Below are 23898 nucleotides of genomic sequence, written 5' to 3' on the forward strand. Positions count from 1 at the left end.
AGGGGCTGGATTAGCATAATTTATGAGCAATGTACAGGCCTTAGGTTGGGCAGCTTGGTGGGGGCGTGGCTTTTGCGTATAACGGGAGCGGCGGGTGTGGTAGTAATGAGGGGAGGGTCTCTACCTAGGGCGTGGTTTGCGCATACTGCATTCTGGAACACACTTGGTAGGCAGGACTCTTCCATAGAGGGCCGCACCACAGTATTAATATTCATGAGTGTGTGAGGCCCGGGCTCGCTTTGTCCAGTGAGGGTGTTGGCGAGTTGAGCGGTGGCCGTAGACATGTCGTTCATCCCGGGACAGCCGGTGACCGCCGTGGTGGTGAGTTGACACAGTTGGGTTGATAATGGCGGACATAGGAAACTCCTGAGAAGTCAGAATGTACTTTTTGTACTCGGATGTCCTGTGCAGTGAGAGTGGGAACTCCTGAGGTTTCCTCCCAGCATGGATCTCTGTACACCATCCCTGCCCTCATACAGGACAGCCACGGCTACCCACATCACATATTCCAGACTACTGTCCCCTATGGGCTCATGTACATGGGAGTAATAAAATACTCATACATGTGTATTAGTCTGTGTTTAAGAATGCATGTGATGGCCCGTAACGTGTAAAGGTCAGTAAGTGCACACGTATGTGCGATACTCTACGCTGAGATCCGTCATTTACACACATCTGAGCACCGGATGTATTCAATTGGCCCATGCACACCCAACCGTATTGATCCGCAGCGTAAGGAAAAAAATGTGCGTCTGCGGACCTGCGTATGACCGTATTTCATGCTGTACAGCGCAAATCTACTCTTATCGGAGCCATCTACCTATCAGTGCGTAACCGGCGGTGTCGCTGGTTGTTAGAACACTGGTGGCTCCAAAAGAGCACATGTGCGCAGTAAAGGGTAGCACAAATGTTACATGTGCACACAAGATCTGACTGCCAGCAATACTTCTAATGATTCGCCTCATGTGCACGAAGCCTAAAATGATTCACATCTGTAAAATCCTTCCTCCGTTCCTCCAGCTCACATTTCAGTCCCAGCTGTACATGCGTTTACATGCATTCATGGGTAAATAACGCAGAGTTTTCTGCTTTGATGGTATGCAGCTCAATACAAATCTCATGAGACATTGCAAGACTCTGACAGCCACAGGCGTGTCTTCCAGAAGCAGGTGCATGATGGGATTTGTAATTTCACCACAGCCGGAGTGTGTCCACTTCTGGTGTAAGGGGACTGTAGGGAACCGGCAGGCACGGGCGCATCTGCAGCACTGGATTGGCAGTCCTCCGCCCCTGGAGGCAATGATAGCCAGGCACACGTACTTGGGTGAGTATAACTTGCTTCATCAGGTAGTGCAGGGGTGGGCAAACTCTGGCCCTCCAGCTGTGGTGAAACTACAAATCCCATGATGCATCTGGGAATAATGCCTGTGATGATCGTGCGTTGCCTCATGGGACGTGTAGTGCCACAACTGCCGGAGAGCCAGAGTTTGCCCACCCCTGGGTTAGTGGAAGGTTGGAGGGGGATTCACTTTTGCCCTGAGATGGATATCCTTGTAAAATGAATTCTGTACATGAGGACAGCCATATTTGATCAGTAAGCTGGCTCTTGTTTAATTGCTACACAATGGTTGTGCTTTACTGCTCCTTCTCACAGGGCAAAGCTATGCGCAGAGACTGACCTATTGAAAACATTGCTCTACTCATGTGGCTGATGTCAATTCAAGCCGCCCCTTGTCTCCATTCACGTCTGGGCGGGAATGACATGTCGGTCTCCCCCCTGCAGCCTCCTGGGATACCAACGTCACATATATCCTAGGAGCCATTGGGCACCATGTCATCAGGGGCCTGGCTGTAGGAACCAGGAAAAAGGCAGCCGGCTCCTGATAATGTACAAGAGGAAGATGGACCTGTAGTAGGAAAGCGGTGTGAAAGAGGAGGATGGCGCTGGATCCCCTGGGCTTGTTATTATATTTTATGCAGCACACAAAAGATAAATCATTAGAGATGTTGGAAGCTGTCTTTTGGGCACATTAAGGGCAAATTGACACCATAGCGTTGCATTAAACGTTCATTGTCGCTCAGTGTACCTAGCGTGAGGTACTGTGTGCTAGGTGCATTGCATTTCATTTGAATGGCACCCCAACTCACCTCCTGGTGGCCGTGCATTGCAGCGTGTATAGGGGCCCTAAAGGTTATTGCAGGCCTTTGTGGTACAGGAAATGTTCAAGAATGCATGGCTGTGTACACTGATGTCTGTGACAAGTCTATTCTCCTTGTTCATTATCATTAGTCTGCAGCAGAAAGGCTGAGCAGTGACCTGCCTTTAGAGAAGCGGCTCACCTGATTGGGTGCTTAGTCGAATGCACTGGTGCCGATACCGAGTATTTGGGCGAGTACTCGTCCAAATGCTCCGATACTTGCCTCCAGCATAGAAACTTCCGGTCAGTGTCGTAGGCAAACATGGAGCCGGCTTCCCAGGCAAACGGGAAGCTGGGTGGCGAGTAATGACCCACCTCCCGGCTTTCTGATTGGCTGGGAAGCTGGCTTTTTAATTACCTTACAACCATTGCAAGACAAAAGTCTTGCGATGGTTGTAAGGTGTATGGGCACCTGAACACTTCATGGGCATATGCTTGTTGCAGGTTTTTATTACTATAAAAGTTTGTTAAAGCTCCATCACCATGTTTGGGTAATTTGGGGTATTCCGATTGCTTGTCTGTGCTTGCTATATAATGATTGCTTTGGCCTTGGTTATAACCACTAAGGTAATTTCTGGGGTCTACTTTGGTCCTGTCTTGTCGTGTATTTACCCTGTTTCCCTGAAAATAAGACCTAGTACTATTTTTGGGAATTGCTACAACATAAGACCTACCCCGAAAATAAGACCTAGTTGTGACCATTCCCAGGGCTGGTGGTGGCATAAGGGGGAACTTGAAGAGCTGTGGGAGAGAACCCCAGTCCATTCAGCCAATGAAGCCAGTGCTAGAGGAAGCAAGGCAGCAGCGGAGGGAGCAGAGCATAAGCCGATGCCTCTTCTATAGCGCCGGCTCCTGTCACTGGCGGAGTGATACCAAATGCACTCCGCCTGTGAGGAATGATAGTGAACGTGCGTTTTGCTCATTCTGGCCAGCGATTGGTTACCAAATTGCTCTTGGAAAGGTACGGCACCCCTGATTGCATTGATCACCCTATTCTTAACTGTGCCATTTTTTTATTCATTTGGATTTGCGTTACCTGTGGATTGTTGTACATTAAAAAAAAGTGTGTATATGTCTCTCCCTCTCTCCCTCTCTCCCTCTCCCTCCACACTAGAAAATAGGACCTAGTGTGTTTTTTTTTTTTTTGAGCCAAGAAAAATATAAGACAGTGTCTTATTTTCGGGGAAACACGGTATTCATGGAAACACAGGTATACCAAACAAACTCCATGTAGCCAGTGTAGACCCAGGACCCCACAGCTAACCCCAATGCGGCTGTGATCACACAGCTACATTCTATGCTTCTGCATTTACACTAAGCAATGGATATATTTACACAGGGCACAACTGAGACTACAAAAGCTGAGCCTGTACAAGCATAAGGGAAGAAGCCATAAATATTATTTACAATGCTGGTTATGTCATCACTACAAACCATACTTGCCGGAAAATGGCAGCAGGGTTGGCAGCAGGGTGGAGCCGTGCTTTAAAGTACATTGCTACAGAAAAAGACGTCAGAAGATTATTGAAGTTTTATCAAAAGAAGAAGTTGTATGTCTCAAAGAAATCAAATGCTGGTTTTCACTGTGTTACCCTGCAATGGAGAAGCGATAGATGACTAGAGAAGGTCGCGCTTAGTCAGGTGTTCAGAGATATTTGAAGTCAGCTGCATGCTGTACACAAAGGTAGACTGACCTGTAGTACAAGACTTCTGTGTCCTTCCTACAAACACTTTGCACAGCAGGATATGGGATGTCGTCCTTTTTCTAAAGTGGAAGTAGTCTTAAAAAATAAAAAAATGCTACAAATTAGAGGGTTTTTTTGGGGGCAGAAGAGACATGCAAAGTCTCCTCTGCAAAATAACAGCTACTTCTCACCTCTAGCAGATTTTTATATCTTGTGTACACTGTGCGGTACATGCGCCATGCAATGTACTACCCTGGGTCCTTCTAAGCATCTGTAATATTCTGGGAATGGAGCCGGATAGCGAGGGCAAAGTAATGCATGCACCGGAGTTTCCTCATCAGAGGCAGCTCTATGAACAAAGAGAAAGATGTGGCACTCGGAAGAAGCTGCGGAGGAGATGGCGGCAGCGGTGGACAGAGCAGCATCTGACGGCCGAGATCGGTCAGTACTGGAGAAGGGCACACACATACAATGAGTGGCCAGATTATTATGACCACCCCATCAGTACATGGTTGGGCCACGAGATAACTCCACGAGATGACTTTGTTGGGCCGCCTCGTGACTCCACGAGATGTTGAAAGGTGATGCGAGGAATCTGACACTGCACTGTTGCCCTTCTGTTGTCTTGTACCTGTCTTGCCACTCTCCGTTCTGCCCTAACATTGACTAGTCGCTGACAGCTACAATTCGCACGTTCACACCCAGATTTTCGGCTGACAGTCCAGTCTTTAAACACTTTAACAATGAGCCCCTCTTGAACATTTAACGAATTCTGCTGTTTTGCTGATACTCGCTCCATGGCTCCGAGCGCCAACAATCATCCCACGTTCAAAGGCTGTTCAATCGCGTTGTTTACCCCCCTATCTTCAGAAAACAAATCACTTCTACTGTCGTGGTAAACAACCTGCTTCCCTATTTATAATGGTCTGGTCCTCTAGCAAAATTATAGCTAATTTGCCTACAAACGTCAGGTGGTCATAATAATCTGGCCACTCAGTGTATAAGGAAAGTGTACCATAATGTGCAAGTATGCTGTGCATAATTGCACATGATAGAAGTTCACCTTTTGCTTTAACTTGACTTCTCCTTTTGAGGTTAGGTTCACACCTGCAAGACACCCGGGACTCGTGCGTTCCTGTACAATGCAGGCAGCGATTGCCGCGCGGTCCCATTGATTTCAATGGGGTGACATCCGCACAGCAATCGCAGAAAAAGGTGCAAGTCCTTTTTTTTTGCCGATTCACGACGTGCGCCTGTTTTAGAAGAGTGTTCGGAAGCATGGGTGGTATCGCTGCTGGAAACCGTGCGATCCACCCGGCGTGACGTGGGGTGCCATCAGAAACTAATGGCACCCACAGCGCAATTGGTTCACACCTTAGCATCTCCTGACCACGCAGCAATCCGCGCGGAATCGTACACGATTGCCGCGTGGTGAGGCGTCGCCTAGGTGTGAACCAAGAACCCTTTATAAAAAGCCATTATTTGCCAAGTACCCCTTAATGTGCTTCACTTTGTGAAGTACCTTCACTTTGCACATACTGGCTGTGAAAGCTCACCCTGTTCCCAGGTCTCTTTATATAGAGTGCTGCATTATGGGAAGGCAGGTGTATTGTCGTATTCCCCCATACTAGTAAGTATTGGATATTTTTCTGGTTTCTAGCCTCAGATTGGAGTAAAGTGGAAATGAGTGGAGCATGAGGAAATCCTCTCAGGGGTTCATACAGTAACACATTTTAAGGCCTCCTGAGATTCTAATTGCGTGGCTGTTATTGCAGCTCAGCTGGCTCCAGTTTACTCTCGTTCCAGTCACTAACCTGGAACACGTATGCTTCTGGATGGCATTTTGGTCTTTGCCAGTAACCCTTTTCAGTAAGCGGGCACCAGGAGACTGCATTAGCTTGGTTAAGGAGTGTGAATAAGTATTTGAATGATCCTATGATATGATTGAGGCATACTGGGCATGGAACTGTTTCTGGTTGGTGGAGCTAGATCTTTGGATTCCCTGGGCTGCCTAACAGTGTGGAGTTACCAAGTTACAGGCACCAACAGGGATTTTCAGACTAGGATGACTTGGTGCCCAGGGAATATAAATCAGAGACGTTGTGTAGGCATGTAGGGTCCCCGGTGTTATTCAACGTGCACGCTTCTATGTTTGACTGGAGCGTTTGTTTTACATGCTCTCTCCTAAGTTATACTGGAATTCTGGGTTTTGTTTCTCATGTACAGTTTATATGTTAGAAGGATTGGTTAGATTACTGATTCATTAAATTACCTGAGCGGCACAGTTGGGGTTGGTACAGTTTACGACTGATAATGAACAAAGTGAGATTTCCGGGAGTTATTAAAAAGCAACATGGAGTTTCTGGAAACAAAGTATCCAGTATTTTGATGTTCCGGATAACATCTAGATCAGCATGTTACTATGTAACAAGCCCTTTGTCTGGTCTCTGTTCATCTAAGAATAAAATCTGTCAGAAATAAGATTCAGGCCTGGCCACCAATGGATGTCATATAGTGGAAATGCTAAATAAAGCCCCAAGTTCCATGCACAGGCTCCAGCTTTGACCTTTTGAATAGTGGAGGCTTTGTTAGATGATGGTGAAACATTTGAGATGAGGTCTGGGGAATACTCCATCTTATCTCAGTAAAGAATTTCACCTCTGGCTATTTGCTTTAAGACTCTTTAACAGCTTTGTTCTTTATTACCAGAAGGTAACAAGTCCAGAGAATTAAAGCTTCTGTCTGTATTTGCAAATAAAAGTGGAATTCCAGCCAAATTTTATTTTACTTTTGGGTAGATTGGCGAAGGGTGAAAACTGATGTTGGTTTTCTTATTGTCTGTGTCCACTTTGGGAGATTTTTACCTGATTTTCTGCCCCAGTGACCACAGGAGACTTGAACTGCCCCCCCCCCCCAACCACATCCCATTGATTTTTGAATTTAGAATGACTCTGCCTGCACAGCTGTGCCATACATTCACAGGAATCTGTAAATGGAGTGACCATAAAGGTGCCCATACACCTTACGACCAGCGCAAGACTTTTGTCTTGAGATGGTCGTATGCTTATTGAAAGCTTGTACGATCTGCCCACCTTGGACGGGCAGATCGTACTTGCGATCATCGACAGCCAGCCCCGCTGAGGGGCGGGCTTCCGATGACCGCAATGCAGAATGGGCAGTGTGCGCACACCGGCCCGTTCCACAGCTATCGAACGAGCAGGCTAGAAACCCGCTGACAATCGTACGATTCTCGGCGGGTTTTCGAGCATGCTGGTTCGACAAAAGACGTGCGACCGTACAGTAGAAACGGTCGCACGCCTTCCATACACTGTGTGATTCTCGTACGATCGCGGGATTTCCCGCGATTCTCGTACGAGAATCGTACAGTGTATGGGCACCTTTAGTCAGATCTGCCTCCGAGGCAGAGAGACTCTCAGTGGAGCACAAGTGAGGTGATGTCACAACACTTGTAGTCCATTGATTACTTCCTCCAGCCCCAATCCAGAACCTCCGTAAGGCCCCGGGGCTGGGATGTAAACTAATGCAGCCACTAAATCTAAGGACTGATAAACTGCAGTATATTACATTTATATTTTTGGGGTTGGCAATGGATCCCTCTATCCACAGACACTGATAGGGCGGCCCTCCTGCAGTGTTAACCATAGACAAGATACTGTTCCCTGTAAATAACTGGCAGCAATTTCATGAATGTCCGATGTTCACAGATGTACTATAGTTTTTCAGTTAAAGCTCGGACTACAATATAGAGGGATAAAGCTGCTATCTACACATTTTTATTTTTAACCAGTGCTACTTCGCCATGTCCCACAACTGCCACCAAAAGTGAAGAGTTGTCTGGTATTTTCCATAATCGCTGGAGTCTTCTTTAAAACTAGCTTCTGCCATATTTAATATTTCGCTCAGTGAGATCTATTCTAAAAGATCAGAGTTAAAAAAATAAAAATAAAACATTGTGTAGAGAGAAACAGAAAAGTGATGTCAGGAAAATAGCAAAAGGTCCATAGTCTGCACCTTTTTGTTTGTGAATAAATTCACTTACTGTTACTCTTCCTGTAAAATAATACTTTAGAAGGTTGGTTTTGAATTTTCCTCCTGCTAGTTTGAGATCATGTCCCTGTCCATGTCTCCCCTTTCCCATCTTTCCTACAGTCTTTACATATGAACTTCCTGCAGTCTCTCCTGATTTTACCTTTTTAGTGCCCATTCACACTGAGCATTTAATCGCGCGATTTCTGCCGCAATATCGTGAGAAGTCGTCATCCGATGACTTTCAGTAGAGCTGTTCTTGTCTACAGCTCCATTCCGCTCGTCGCTTGTGCGGGACCCTTTTTCCCGCGGATGTCGCACGATTTTTCTCTTGTTGCACGCAGCCCGACGGTGAAGGTCGCGCGATCGTCGCCCGAACAGTCGCGCTATCCCGGCCGCGCAGAAATCCGCTCGAGGTAAGTGTTGCTCAGTGTGAATGGGGCCTAACCAATTTGTTGGTTCAGGACATCAGCACCTCCTTCCTTTTGGCTGGGGATCCCTCTAGTGATACCTGAAGATCTATATAGGAGAATCAGGACCTCCTTCCTCCTGCTGGGGATCCCTCTAGTGATATCTGAAGATCTATATACCGTGTTTCCCCGAAAATAAGACTGTCTTATATTTTTTTTTCCACGAAAAAAGACCACTAGGTCTTATTCTCGGGGGATGTCTTATGTGTACCTGGCTGCAGCTGTCCGCTCGTGCGTGCGGATGGGCAGGCGGGAGGGAGGGAGCTGCGGCCACTCTCAGCTATAATGCAGTCCAGGGAGCCAGACAGGTGGGCGTGCGGGGAGGCGTGCCTACGAAGACGCCTGAGCCCATCACTACTAGTGATATCTGAAGATCTATATAGGAGAATCAGGACCTCCTTCCTCCTGCTGGGATCCTTCTAGTTATACACCCAGAATTCTCCTTGCTTTCCCCACTGCCTGGTACCTCCATTTTTTTTTTTCCTCTGTAGTTCTGGCAAACACCATTCCTTTCAAATCGTACTTTGTCAGAGGATTCTTTTTCCCGAAGTGCATTACTTTGCGTTCCGAAATGTTGAAGTGCAGTTTCCATTGCTTTGAACAATCTTCTAGCAATGCCAAATCATGAAAATGGGTGGACAGCACAGAAAAAGTAACAATATGAAATCAATCAATCAATCTACTAGGACTCAATATAAAGAATATTTTTCCCTCATTGGCCTGAGTGAAAACCTAGGTAAGAATGACAGAGTATTGTCTGCAGGGGCCCCGAGGGCTGTACAATAAATACACAGAGCCACATGCAGCCCCTGGACCACAGATTGGGCACTAGGGCCGTATTGCATTGTATGGCTCATGAAGCAAAGACTAGTCTGCTTCAAATAGCGTTGGCATGTCTGTTTTGTGGACTGCTGTGATATTTGTATAAGGTGTTCCCGCTATTGCACACCCTTTCAATGCAATTCAGTGACAGAGTTCTGCATGTAAAGGTCACAGTGCAGACAATGGGCCCCAAATGACATGAACATCCACTGTACCCCAAATGACATGAAGTGTTCTACGTAGATGCAATTCTAATATTGCATTTGATGATATAATAGACCTATGTGCCTCATGTAAACCCCATGATACATATACCTTTTTTGGTTTTCAGTTTAAAATTCTAATCTTCATGGTTCAGGGCCGGTGCAGACCTGGGCGATCCAGGACACGCTTCCCGTGAATGCGCGATCGTGCACAATTGCACACAGTGATTGCTTGCCGGCCCCATTGATTTCAAAGGGGTTACACTCTCGCGGCAATTGCAGAAAAAAAAAGGTACATGTACCTTTTTTTTTTTTTTTGCAAGGCACAGCTGTTTTAGCTGGGATAGCGTTTAATTGCATAGACTGAATCCGCGTGATCTGCCCGGCACGACGCGGTGGTGGCCGCTTCCTTGACCGCGCGGTATTGTGCACGATTGCTGCGCAGTCATGCATCGTGCAGGTGTGAACCTGGCCTCAGATTTAATTTTTCCAGCGTTTATCAGAATACTCTGGTTTAGTGTACTGTATGTCTTCTACGCATTTTTGCTAATCTCTCATGGTGAGTACAGTCATTGTTTCCTTATCATCCTCCCTTTGCCTGTGTCTTGTTTTCATGCTGTAACTATGTAAACACAGGAAGCTGTCTATCTCTCTCTCCCTCCTATTGTCAGGAGTGTTCGTTGGTATGAATAGTTCTTCAGTATAACTCCTGCCAATGTATATGATTTTTCTGTTTTCTCCACTATGGATTATGTACAAGTCTACTCAGGAGCTAAAGGTTGATCTAATACTTTTTAGTTATTTTTCCCTTTTTATTTACGTTTTTTACTATTTATTTTTTTCTTTTCGTACAGTAATCTTCTGTAAACTGGGGCTGGACAGATCACAGGAGTCGGGTAGCCAATGCTTCTTAAAAATGGCATCTCTATTGTCAATGGAGTTGGCTCCGGGATTGAGCAGACTGACTCCTGAATTCCTTCTCAATTGCCCACCTCTGATGTGGATAGTTCACTTGATCTTTAGCTGCAGTATTTTGTGGGCAGATACTGAATTGCTAAGAAATATGGCTAATACAGATGTTCTTGTTTGGTTTTGACCACCAGTTGCCCATACACATTCCCCTTGGCTTCCTGTTAGGTACAGATGTGGTGGGGACCATATAATGTGCTTTTGCTTGAAAAGTAGTTGGCAGGGAATCCATGTTTCTGTTTTGGGGATGATATCTGCTATGCTTGATTAGCACCATCAACCTTGCTGTGTATGACGGAATTGTAAACGGTGTGTGGTGATAGAACTGTCCAAGTATCCTAAGGGAACAGCAAGTCGAGCATCAGTAACCCTGATATGCATATACTTGTTCTAACTCAGCGACTCACTAAGGCCCCGTTCACACCTAAGCATAGCGGGAAAGGGTGTCGCGTTCACATGGGTTTGTGTGTGTTCATGCGTGTTGGCCATTGATTTCAATAGGTTGCTGCACGTGAGACAAACTTGGGAAAGTAGCTCATGTTGCAAATTCTGCTACAGGCGACTCGCATTTTTCTTCCCCCTGCATTTTCATTAACTAGTAATTGCACCAAAGCGCTTTGCACGTGAACGTGCGTCAAAGTGTGTGTGCTTTTTTTTTCTTCTATGTTTGACATGCATTCACAGAACACCTAGGTGTGAACAGGACTCAATTGTGATTCAAAGATAACTGACCTTTCACAGTTCAGCAGTGGTAGTTCTCTTTGTATGGCAAGTTCCCTAAAAGATAATTAAGCAATGAGGGAATGAACATGGGTATATAGGGGTTACAAATGTCTATACTCATTGAAGAAAAAATAGGGACCCTTAACCTCTTGCCGTCCGCCCGTAGTAAAAAAAACGGACGGACGGCACTGCAGCATCTGCGGGTTGCCGTCCCCAGACGGCAATTTTTTTCTGCTCGCGCGCGCCCCCTAGCGGGCACGCACGGGCAGAAAAGACCCGTCCAATGCGAACACCCGGTACCGGGTGTTTCACATATAGGCGATCAGCGGGTCCATAGCCCGCCGATCGCCTATATGTGCTCGTTCGCGGGTCAGGGGGCTCGTCCCCCCCCCTGACCCCTCACCTTGATTCCCGGGATCCGCTGCCCCATCTTGGATCCCGGAACCGGCTCCGAGGGCGTCAGGAGGAGGAGGATGGGAGATCAGCTCCTTGCTGATCCCCGTCCGGGCTGTGAATGCAGAAGTGATGTGTGTTACATCACTTCCGCATTCACCTGTCAGTCATCTGGAGAGAGAAGAAGCTGATAAAGCAGATCTCTGCTTTATCAGCTTCTTTTGGGGTCCATAGGTGATATTAGGGGTCCTAGAGACCCCTAATATCTCCATAAAGAGGACCTGTCAGTGTGCCTTTGCTATTATATAGGGGGTTATTATCCCCCTATATAATAGCAATAACAATAAGTGCAAAAAAAAAAATATAAATAAAAAAAAAGAAAAGTAACACATAAAAAATAAAATAAAATAAAAGCCACATATAAAAAAAAGGGGAAAACCCCCCCCCAAAATGTTTAACTCCCCCACCCCCACGTTTACGCGCCTATAAACGTAAATACGCGTCCGGTGCCCCAGCGCGCAAAAATTACAATTGCGCTACACATGTTACATATCGCCGCGAACGTCGCAGTGAGAGCAATCATTTTAGGGCCATCAATCACTGATAACACTAAACTGATGAGCGGTAACAGCTTTTAAAGCGTCGCCTAGGGCCAATTTTGGGTATTATCGTTTTTTGAGGTTTCGCGCGCGCACGCAATTTTAAGGCTTGACATGTTTAGTGTCTTTTTACCCGACGTGACCCCATCTTTTATATTTTACCAAAAAATTGGGTAATAATAAATGTTTTATCATTTAATATAGGGGAAACTGTTTTGTTTTTTTAAATTTCTGTAATTTTTCCTTTAATATAGTAAAAAAATAAAACCCCCAGTGGTGAATAAATACCACCAAAAGAAAGCTCTATCTGTCCCCAAAAAAGGGTATAAAATTCATTTCAGTACAGCGCTGCATGACGGAATAAATGTCAGTTAAAGTACCGCAGCGCTGAATACTGAAAAATGGCCTGGATGGGAAGGGGGTTTAACACCGCGGATGTCAACTGGTTAACGGTGGGCAGACAGTCTGAGTGGTTTGTCTGTCACCTAAAAAAGTTAGAACCTCTGTCGGACTGTAAGCTCACGAGACAGAAAGTGCTCTACCTCCTTCCTCTAATACAGTTCCATGGAACACCGCTGCACAACCAAGGCTTCCACCAGTCCTTCGTCCTAAATGGTAGAAAAAAGTGTTTGTACATGGTTCTGGATCCAGTAAAAATCTTATTTGTTCAAGGCATAAAATCGGACATGGCAGTCCTGCTAACGCGTTTCAGCCAAGAGGCCTTAATCTTATCTGCCTGTTTGGTTGTTATTGCTATGCGTGTCAACATTGTGGAAATTTCCCCCAACTTCCTATCCTTGCGATATTCTGTATTGTCAGGGCAATATGTGGAACAAGTGGAAGTCTTCATTATTAGTAAATAATACATCACCGGCACACACTTGAAGGGTTTTTAAAGTATTGATATGTTTATGCAATACCCAATGTCACATACTGTCATACGGTGCTAAAGTTTCGGGTCCGCACAGGGATCCTTCATCAAAGCGACAGTGACTGCAGTACAAACCTGAAAGACCAATTCTTTATTTTCAGTTGTTTGCGCAGGCACGTAGAATACAGTATATGGCAGACGTTTAATATAGTCAGTGCAGAACATGGCAAAGTCCAAATGTTCTACAGAATGGAACGCATACAGCATTTTAAAGTAGCCAGTAAGATAAGACACAGAAAGCAGCGATATAAGAGGTGTGTTTGACATTCCTATCTGTTCTACATTCCTGAAGTCACAGCCAGCTCCCGGCTGAGTCATCCCAGACTTTGACATGCGGAGCCTGCATAGAGCATGACAGCTTCTATAATCTTTTCCTGTCTCCTCCCTATAGTCTACATCAGCTGTCGTGTGTGTGTGTGGCAGTTTCACTGACTGCAGTGCCGCCACTACAAGGCACTTAGTGGAAATGGGATTCCATCACTCTGTCACAAGTGTTTTCAGTGTAAGGTGGCTGATAAGGATGTATGGTAAACCTTTTCTTGTTCTGCACCCATTCATTGTGCTTGGCTCCACACTGACCTCCATCTCTTGTCCCCTTACGCTGCTGCTTGTGGGTTTGTTGCATGCGCCTGAGGTTTTCCTCCACTCGGTCACAGCTGGCTACGAAGCACCCATTAGTGCTAAGCATCTAAGTTGGGATCCAGCACAGCAGCAAGGTCCTCCCCTGGGTGCTGGTTGCAGGCAGCCATGGTGGTGGTGATGGAAGTTGCTGGCCAAGATAGTGCTGCTGTCAAAGCAGAAGTTTGGGGATTTTTTTTTTTAAGTTAACCCTTGCAGTGGGTCTTTCCCTGCACTGCAAGGGTTAACTGCTTGTTAGGGTCTAGGGCTGAAAATAAAGTTACTAAACCGAACCTCAGAGCTGGCCGACTGTGACAGAACACCCTGCAGCCTGTGTCCTGCACTGCAGCGATGGTATGTTCCTTGGCATCCTCACACATATACCTTAACATGGGAGACTAAGTACATTTCCTGCTAATTTTCTGACTAAGGCTTGTTCTGTCCCAGAATCGTTTTGCACATCATGGATTTCCTTGGAGACCCGGGATGTCTCTGCTTTTTGCTGTATGTAGTAGTAGTAGACATATACCACTTTCAAGACATTTTGCTTGTGGATCCAGATTTCAATACTCTGGTCAGTTCAAGTAAATCTAAACCCAGTTGTTAAAATTTCATATAACCTTAACCATGGCATCTCTTTTTAGGGATGCACCGATACTGGTATCAGTGCTGATACTGGGCTGTAAACAGCCTCCACACTTCACAGGAAGACTGCGGAGGTCCCCGGCAAGGTCCTGGCAGCCTTCCTGTGAATGGGGACATGTGTTTACAGTGCCAGCCAAAAATCTCCCCTTCCATGCCACCTGCACCTGCCAAGACCAACCGGGACCCCGGATGAGACCACACAGCACACCATAGACCTCACACAGCCGCCTGAGAGCCTGCACAGCCCACCATAGACCCTGCATAGCCCACCAAAGAAACTGCATAGCCAGTTTGCTGTATAATGTATCGCTGGGATTTGTTGTCCTCTTTAGCTGATGGTATTATTCTGCATTGCTGTATAATGTATTGCTGGGATTTTTAGTCCCTCTACTGCTTGGAGTCAGTGGCAGAACTATCAGGGTCGTAGGGTTTGCAGCTGGGAACGGGACCTGGCACTTCACCACTGTCCTAAAAATCATTTAGTCTCTATTGTTTTAGAACATGACACTAAGCACAAATGTATCGGTAATTGGTATTGGCGAGTACGTGAGGAAAAGTATCAGTACTTGGTCTGGAAACAATGGTATTGGTGTCACTACGTCGCCCAGAAGAAGGGACCCTGCGTGGCCCCGAAACGTTGGCTGTTTGACGCACGTGACGATTGACTAAAAAGTGCTTTACTTCTTGCACATATCGAGTGCTGGTGACTTCTATTATGATTTAAAATCCTATCGCATGCAACTTTTCTGTAATGGAGCGGTATCTAAATGTTCCATGTGAGCGAAGGTGTTTTATTTCAGGAGAGCTTTATTCCCCTTTCAACTCTCCATTATGATGCACACGAGAGGGGGAAGAACTGGTTTGCCTAAATGTTTATTGCAAAATGAAGAATATGTTCGCGTTCACACCTAGGCAACTTGTCAGTCAAAGCTAAGCGCGCCAAAACCCTCAAGACAAGCAATCCCATTCATTTCTATGGTCCCTGTACACCAGTGGCGGAGCTAAGGAACAAAGGGCCCTGGTGCAAGATTTTTTTTTTTGGCCCCCCAGGGCCCCCCGAGAGCCTGAGGCCCCGGGCGCCCGCACCGCCTGCACCGGCGGTAGTTCCGCCACTGCTGTACACTCCTGAGCGGTTTTTTTTTTGCAAGCAGAAAAACGCCTGTCACTGGAAAAAGTGCATGAGCTGCTTTCTGGCAGATTAAACCACTTTTTGGTCCCATAGACTTCAATGCGAAACTTTGTGCCACAAAATGCTAAGAGGGGAACGGGCCATAGAATTGAATGGGATTTCTTGTCTTGAACGTTTTTGTCATGCTTAGATTTGAGAAACAAAACTCCTAGACATGAACGGAGCCTAAGTCGGGTCGATGAGGGCACAAACAAATAATATTGTGTTCACTTATGTGATGGCGGCAGTCTCAGAATCCACAGATGCAATTGGGATGATTGCTTTCTCAGCCTTACCCTGCACAGAGACTTTGCAGCTTGTGGTACAACAATCGAAGTGCCAAGAGACTGACATTGATCCCCACTGGGGTCATTATAGTTTTGTCACTTACTTGCAAATTACCCCCCACCCCACAACCCCATTCCCCTTCATGCAGCTCTGCAGTCAGCAAGCACTGGATTTGTATTGCAGTAATCTAGTGAACTGCTCTGCCTGCATCTCTATGCTGACAGGAACTTGCAACGTCACTACACTCTCTATGTAAACACTATCCGGAAGCAATGGAGCATAGGCCTACTTTAAAACCATTCTCTGCTTTACTTAAAAGGTATCCAATGTTTTATTGAATATTGGATTTCGTGTTATCACTCCCCTTAATTGAAGCCTATTGATTGCCTTTCTTCTGCCATCGATGGGCAGGCAGCATACGTCTGCCATGGTTTGAATTATGGCTGTTGACAGAACTGCCCCTGCTGCTTCTCGATGAGGTTTTATACTACCGAGCATACATAAATCTGTAAAATGTAATGTTCTATAAACTCTCATAGCAGTTTATTTTTTCCTTTTCGATGGGTTTAATTCTGCATCGGGGAAAGATAAGGGTAATCGTGATCACATCTGTGGTGGGGTTCAGTTCATGGGGGATTATCGTGGTGCTCTGACACTTAAGATTCATGTACCTAACCATAGGCCCTGCAGTTAATGTGACGATTTCCTATTTATTGGCTGTTTTTGCATACAAGTATTTTAAGTGAGTTTGTTAACCTTTTGGCCTCTTTTTTTTTTTTTTTTCTCTCCTAAAGCAAAGAATTGAAATCCATAAACTGCGTCAGGGAGACAACTTGATCCTGGGATTCAGTATTGGAGGCGGCATTGATCAAGATCCCGCTCAGAACCCATATTCAGAGGACAAGACAGATAAGGTTGGAGCTCTTTTTAGGGGATATAAAATATAATCTCCTGTCATCTTGTCTGTATTTTTTTTTCAAGTATTTAATAATAAATTGCCCTAAATATTTTACACACATCATATGTTTTCATTAAGTGTACTTTTAAAGTATATCTATGCCAAAAAAAATGTAATATAGTGCAGCCTACATGTTCTTGGATTTGCTTCGGTGTTTATGTGCTGTTGCTGGCTTTGAACAGGATGTGCTTTCCCATACAAGTCTATGGGAATTCAAAACCTACTTGAAGCAGGTCAAATGCAGGTAAAAAGGAGTTCAGTTGCACATTTCAATTATTTCTGAATGATCTGTAGAAGTGTGTCAAACCGATGCCTTCTACACTAGCTCAAAGCATATGGACACAGGCCCTAAAGCAGATTTATACTTAAAATATAAAGTTTGGCTGTGTAATTTTCACTCCAGCACTAAGGATCAGGAATTATAGTTGGCGAGTTTAGCTTCACCTATAGCAGCTCCCGTTCCCATAAGGCAAGCAGGCCTACCAATACTTGGTTGCCCCAGGGCTTAATACACAGTGCAAAGAAGCACCAAAAGCAGCTCAAGGAGAAAATACAGGTGTACCTGTGAATATAACAAGAGTCAGACACGGACTGGAGTCTCCGCAGAAGAGTAGCCGCTGGCGGCAGGCAGAGGTTGGGGCTGGCGGCAGGTAGTAGCATTATTCAGGAACAAACAGTGGTCTGGTCAGATGACAGACCGTTGCATTGTCCAGGGAGAGACAGAGGTCTGGGCAGGTGGCAGACAGTAGCTTTATCCAGGGAATGACAGATCAGGGCAGGCGGTGGTCAGGTGGCAGAAGATGAGTATAAACCAGTGTCCGTCAGAGGCCAGGACCTGCAGCAGGCTGGATCCGGGGATGAGCCAGAGGTCAGGACAGGCAGCAGAAAGGAGACAGGCTTTCAAAAGACAGGCTGAGGACAGACAGCAGAGAAGAAAGTAATCTAGGGACAGGCTGAGGTCAGGGTTAGGCAGCAGATGAGAGTAATATGGGGACAGGCTGAGGTCAGGGTTGGTCAAGCTAGAATCAAGGTAACTATCAGTATACAGTCTGTGAAGTATAACTATCACTAGCCCAGGGCTTTGGGCTTATGATGTTCAAATAGCGTGCCACAACACTAATGGCCAATCAAGGCAGGGTAGGAGGAGCAGAAAGCACAGAGTTGCGAAGGAATCCTCCCTCCACTGACCAGAAAGACGAGAGGGGGCGTTGCTGCCAGAGCCAGGCTCGCTGGCTGGTAACTGCCACACTAGCCAGGAAGAGGAGAATGGCCGAGCAGAAGCTGCAGGATGAGAGGAGCGTGTCTCCTACTTTTGACAGGTTGCTTAATAGGCATTTATTAGAATAATTTAATGTGACAAAGCAATTGGTTAAAAAAAGTAGAACTTTACCATAAAATTCCTAGTTAGAATTAAAAGAAACAAACTTCCTTGCATACTGTATGGCAGAGCCTAGGCACCCTCTGCTCTTCTCACCTTGCAGGTGCCTGTCAGGGCTTCAACACCATCAGAGGAATATACTACTCGTTCCTATTTCTAACCTTTGGATTATATCGATGATGTCATTAGGGCAGGTCTAAGAACAAGAAGAGCTTTCAGAAGTCACAATTCAGCTGCCCTCTGGTGTCCTTCTGAAGCTTTACAGAGCGAATGTTAATGAGAAGTGCCTGCCACATATCCATCCCATCTGTGTTCTTTTTATCTCGGTCCTGGTAGGCATAGAGGAATGTGTATTGTTATGAAGTGGAAATAGTATCTGTTGTGGGGGTTGCTGGCTTTGTGTCAGTTTTGGGGTGTCATTTTGGTGCAATTTTACTTGCATAGTATATAGTTATGCAATTATCTGTTCTAACTGCTTCTGTTTTGCAGGGTATCTATGTCACAAGGGTCACCGAAGAAGGACCTGCAGAGATAGCGGGCCTTCTGGCTGGAGACAAAATAATGCAGGTACCATAGTTCCTCTACTTTCATTCACTTTTATGGTATACACAATCCTTTAAACATGGAATGCAGTCTAATGTATACATCATTATCAAGGCTTGTTAGAGTAGTTGTTTCAGATATATTTATGAAGGTGAGGGGAAGGTCATTGTTGAGAGGAATTCCAGGAAGAACTATTTTATACCTTTACAGGAAAATCAGTCTACTGTATACTGTAAAAGATATATAACATATACTGATATCCTAATCCCTGTCACTGTCAGTACATAGTAAAATGTTATATTATCCAGGGTGCCATTTCATTCTGACCTGCATCATGCTTTTTTTTGTTGACTCTATTACTCACTGTTCATTTCCAGGTAAATGGATGGGATATGACCATGGTGACACACGACCAGGCTAGAAAACGGCTCACCAAAAGGAATGAAGAAGTTGTTCGGCTTCTGGTGACCAGGAAGTCCCTGCAGGAGGCAGTCAGACACTCTATGAGACAGTAGAGATGTGCTCACTCCATCCAGCAATTCATCCTCTACTAGAAGACCGGTTTAACTAAGGGATCATCAGATACAACATGATCTCTGAACTTCAGCCACCTTGTCTCCATCAGGCAGTAACAATAATGGGTCTTGTTAACAGTGCATCTAGTGTTAACAGTTACGTGTAATCAATAATGTGTTACTTTTTCAGTCTAGCAGTTGAGGCGACAAAGCCTCCCCTACTATTCTGAACACACACTTCCATAATATTCCCTGTGATGTAATATAAAAAAATCAAGATTGTAAAAAAAGGTTTTATTTTTGTGTATGTAGGGATCCAGCATTTACTTGTGCATATATTTATCACCAAATTGCCTTGACTAGTTAGTTAATCAACAGTGATACTTTCCCCATTGACTGACCGAGCACGATTGAAATCCCCATTGACTGACCGAGCACGATTGAAATCCCCATTGACTGACCGAGCACGATTGAAATCCCCATTGACTGACCGAGCACGATTGAAATCCCCATTGACTGACAGAGCATGGTATAAAACCAATTTGTGGCAGGGCTGAATTTGATAGTGTAAAGGAGAACTACAGGCACACAATAAATCCAGCAAATATTAAGCTGTATGAATAGATTCCTAACTGTATCAGCATTTTTATTTTGGCTGTACTGTTTGGCACAAAAGCCCAGAGTCCTCACAGTATTTCAGACCAAAGGGTTGCTAATGGTCATGACTATGGTAGTCTATGCAGGATGTGTGATCTGGTCCAAAAGTAACCCCATTTAGTGATGTATTGTTGCTGGAAAATGGAGTTATAAATGTCCGTGTGGGAATGTTGAACCTCTTATTTAAAATTTAAGGCATTTCAAAAGGATATAACTTAATATTATGATTGTTTTATTGACAGTTTTTTGATTTTATGATCTCCTTTTTAATAGATAGATCAAGTTCATACTTCTGAATTTTGGTAGCTGAATCGCAAACTGGCATCTTGTGTCTCGTGGGGACTGTACTGTTGAGATTTCTTTAGCTAGTCTATGGAAGAAGGAGTAATTGGTTACCTATAGACCTTAGATCAGGGATGGCCAAACTCTGGCCCTCCAGCTGTGGTGACCAACTACAAATCCCGTGAAGCATCTCTCTCCGGGAGTCGTGGCTGTGAGAATCTTGCAAAGCCTCATGGGAGTCTTAGTTCCACCACAGCTGGAGGGCCGCAGTTTGGCCATCCCTGCCTTAGATGATAGTGACCTGGTCTTACCATGATAGTCCCATGTTAGTAGGAGCCCGTCAACCCCTCTAGTGATAATCTGTAGAAACAGTTGTTGCAGTAGTTTAGAAAACCTGTGCTGATCGCTAATACTCCGCTGAAAGTGTCTGTAGTGTCTCCCGATGCCCTTTAGCTCCTGCCGGATCCTGGTGGTTTCTTTATCTTACCAGCATTTGCCAAGACCTGAAATCTAGGTCTCAGATTGACTGATTTAAGAAGTAGGTAAATGAGATCCTGCATTGAATAGGCAATAACCTTTTACTTTTTTAAATGTTTTGTTTAAAATCTCTTCCCCATTAGTACATTTACCATATACACAAGGCGATTCCCACCCTGCCATCTTCTGGCACAGTCTACTGTCTGTGGCCTAAATTTACCTGGGGATAGCAAAGCACCTGCAGCTCCTCATCAAGACCACTGATGTCTGAACATGCATTATTTGTGCTGGAAATTGGCTCCCAGCCAAATAATTATAAGCCACTGAGATTTTCTTATGCCATTATTGTAATGTAATAATAGACCACTAGGTATCAATTCTGGTTCAGTCACTTGTGGTAGAGCCTGTAGGAGAGTTTGCTAGCACAGCCTCTGATGTGAGCATGGTGGCGCACAGCTCTGGGCTCTAACGCTGTGCCTTTTGGGACCAATTATTATAGTAAAGTGAAGAATATAAGCTGGACTATATGCAGAGACATCTGTGTAGGCAGAGGACTGCATTCAGTTCTGCAAAATTGTGACCACTAGCATTGGAAGGGACTTTTGATATATGTATATACCAAAGCTATAGTAACCATATTGATATTATTATTTTTTTCTTTTTAGATAGTAACTACATGAGGTACTAATATTAAAAATATCAAAATATGCAATTGCATTTGAGTCAAAAGAACCCTATTACTTGTATAGGGATGGGGTACCGCTGCATGACAGGTTTCCTTTCTTTAAAGTGCATTTCCACTTTTGCAGCCTATTTTGAATAATACCTATTTTATATTTGTTATATGTTCCCATTCACATAGCATAACTTATAGAAAATATTTAAAAATGCTGCTTGCGCCGTAAGGTGCTTTTTACTTCAACATCCCCCCCATGTAATGTTAAGGAGGGGACTGCGGGTTGTTATGTTTACTCTTATTCACACTGTTTGTCCTGTGCTGGCAGATATCAGTTGTAAACTAGATCTGAACACTGTCTGCCCTAACAAAGGGTTAAGGACTTAAACATTGTATGTTAATGAAGACGCTCAGTTTGACTCTCCTACTTTCACTTTCAAACTGCTCAGAGTAGCCTGGAATATGCACAAAGGCCTTCACCAAATAAACGCCTTAAAGGTAAGAAATTGATTTTTAGGTACACTGTGTGACTGGGAACACATAACCTATTTCTCAAATTTGACTGAAAAGTGGAAATGCACTTTAAGCCTATTCATTGGACACATTTTAAATGCAGCAAAATAACTTGCCACAGACCTGTTAAACTTCTCGGGGTCTTGGTCTGGAGGGCCAGGAGTGATCTTATTGTTTGTGTCTCTGCTAATATTCCTCTAATTAGAGATTACCTTCTGTTTCATGGCCGTCTCTCACTTACTCGCTCCTGCTCCACATAGGGATTAGTCACTCACTCCTGCGCCACATAGGGATTTGTCTCTCACTCATGCTTCACATAGGGATTAGTCACTCACTCCCTCCTCTCACAGCTGGCTTTGGATCTAGAGAGGCAATCAGGCAGTGGGGTGGATCCCGACAATATTGCCGGGATCCACGACAGCGCGGCTTTTTCAGCAGATGGCCTGCAAGCCCACTAGAAGCTGACTTTGGATCACAGAAATACATTAATAAATATACTCCGTTGACCCAAAGAGGACTAAAGCCAAACAGGTTTGTCTTTATTTCTCTTTTAATCCATTACAAAGTGATTTGAATGAGAATCTTTATTCAATCCATAACGTAAATGCACTATGTAGGTGATGAGGATACTTTATTTTTTATTCCTTTGTGTGTGAAGTGCTGTGCTTGCATTCTCCTTTTAATTGGCGTACATCACATAGTTGAACAATAATGCAGTTTATGTACAGCTGCTGAGTAAAGGTGGCCATACACTTTACAACCATCGCAAGACCTTAGTCTTGCAATGGTTGTAAAGTAATTACAAAAACGTACGATCTGCCCATCTTGGACAAGCAGACCGTACTTGCGATCACCGCAAGCCCGCCGCCCTGAGGGGCGGGCTTCCGATGAACGCAATGCTGAACGGGCAGTGTGCGTGTGCGCACACCGGCCCATTTGGCATTTGTCTCCCGCGCACCATTCAAACCAGCCGAAAATCTTACGATTTTCGGCTGGTTTTCTAGCATGCTCCTTAGACAAAAGACGTGCGACCGTACAGTAGAAACGGTCGCACGTCTTCATTCACACTGCACGATTCTCGTACGATCGCGGGATTTCGTACGAGAATCGTGCAGTGTATGGGCACCTCAAGGACTGTCTGCTTACATGTGTGAAGGGCCATTGTGTAGTATATCCCAGTAGCCCTGCCTTACATTTCACTCCACTCCAATTCCACTGTTCATGGCAGAATATGAGCTGGTGCACTGTTACTTCCTTTCTATGTGCACTTATGCTCTTCTTTATGTGCTATTTGAACACAAGTGTTTGTGCTTTTGAAATGTGAGTGTTCTTTTTATGAATCACAACAGGGAACATTAGATCATACACTATATGTAAGGCAGATGGGTTAATGTATGATATAGGTTTTCTTATTTCAGACAGCCTGCTTAGAAAAATTACACCTTAAAAAAATTAAAAATAAACAAACACGTCTCCCTAAAATACAAAAATGTCCATTTATTTCTGTTTGCATTGCAGCTGTGATCAGTAGATTGTGGGTGCAATGCTCTGGCTCCTGCAGACTCTTCCTCCCTTCCATGTTAATGAATGTTCATATCTCCAGTATGAACATGGAGAGGTGGCAGGTGTCAATGGACTACAAGTGCAGTGATGTCGCTGCATTTCCATTGAGAAGTACATGTCCCTCATGTATCTTGTTCTTGGGATAATAATGCTGGGTACACATGTCAATTTTCAGCAAATGTTAAACACTTTCAGCAAGCTTCCAGTCACAAAACCAACAAACTAATCAAGGCAACAGCTTTGATAGAAACTATTGGTCATTGGCTGTTACGTTTTAGTTGTTCTTGTGACTGGTTGACAATTGCTGTGTGTATGACCAGCACTGGAGATCCTGGCGCAGTGCCTTTTTGAATCCACATCAGTTGTGTCTGTGTTGATATTCACTGTTTTTTATATTTGACACCTAAGCTCATTCTATGGCTTCTTCCATTTCCTAGTGAGTGCATTAAAGCTGGCTGAATACATCTGATTGTACAAGCTGTTCCAGGTTTACAAACAGATCTGTAGTGTGAAGACCTCACGGATTGGTTATCAATTGAACTGAATGTATTCAGGTTGACCCCCCCCCCCCCCCCCC

General features: G+C 44.8%; 1 protein-coding gene across 1 annotated transcript; it reads left to right on the forward strand.

Moving 5' to 3' along the window:
• Positions 1 to 209: 209 nt before the first annotated feature.
• Positions 210 to 19442, forward strand: TAX1BP3 (Tax1 binding protein 3). The gene is made up of 4 exons (XM_018557641.1): positions 210 to 321; positions 16554 to 16673; positions 18585 to 18662; positions 19016 to 19442. Exons 1-4 carry the CDS (start codon positions 283 to 285, stop codon positions 19151 to 19153), a joined length of 375 nt encoding a protein of 124 aa, XP_018413143.1. The 5' UTR covers positions 210 to 282; the 3' UTR covers positions 19154 to 19442.
• The last annotated feature ends 4456 nt before the right edge of the window (positions 19443 to 23898 follow it).

This window comes from Nanorana parkeri, unplaced genomic scaffold (assembly GCF_000935625.1).
Source record: "Nanorana parkeri isolate BGI_ZX_2015 unplaced genomic scaffold, ASM93562v1 scaffold293, whole genome shotgun sequence".
Taxonomy (NCBI): Eukaryota; Metazoa; Chordata; class Amphibia; order Anura; family Dicroglossidae; genus Nanorana; species Nanorana parkeri.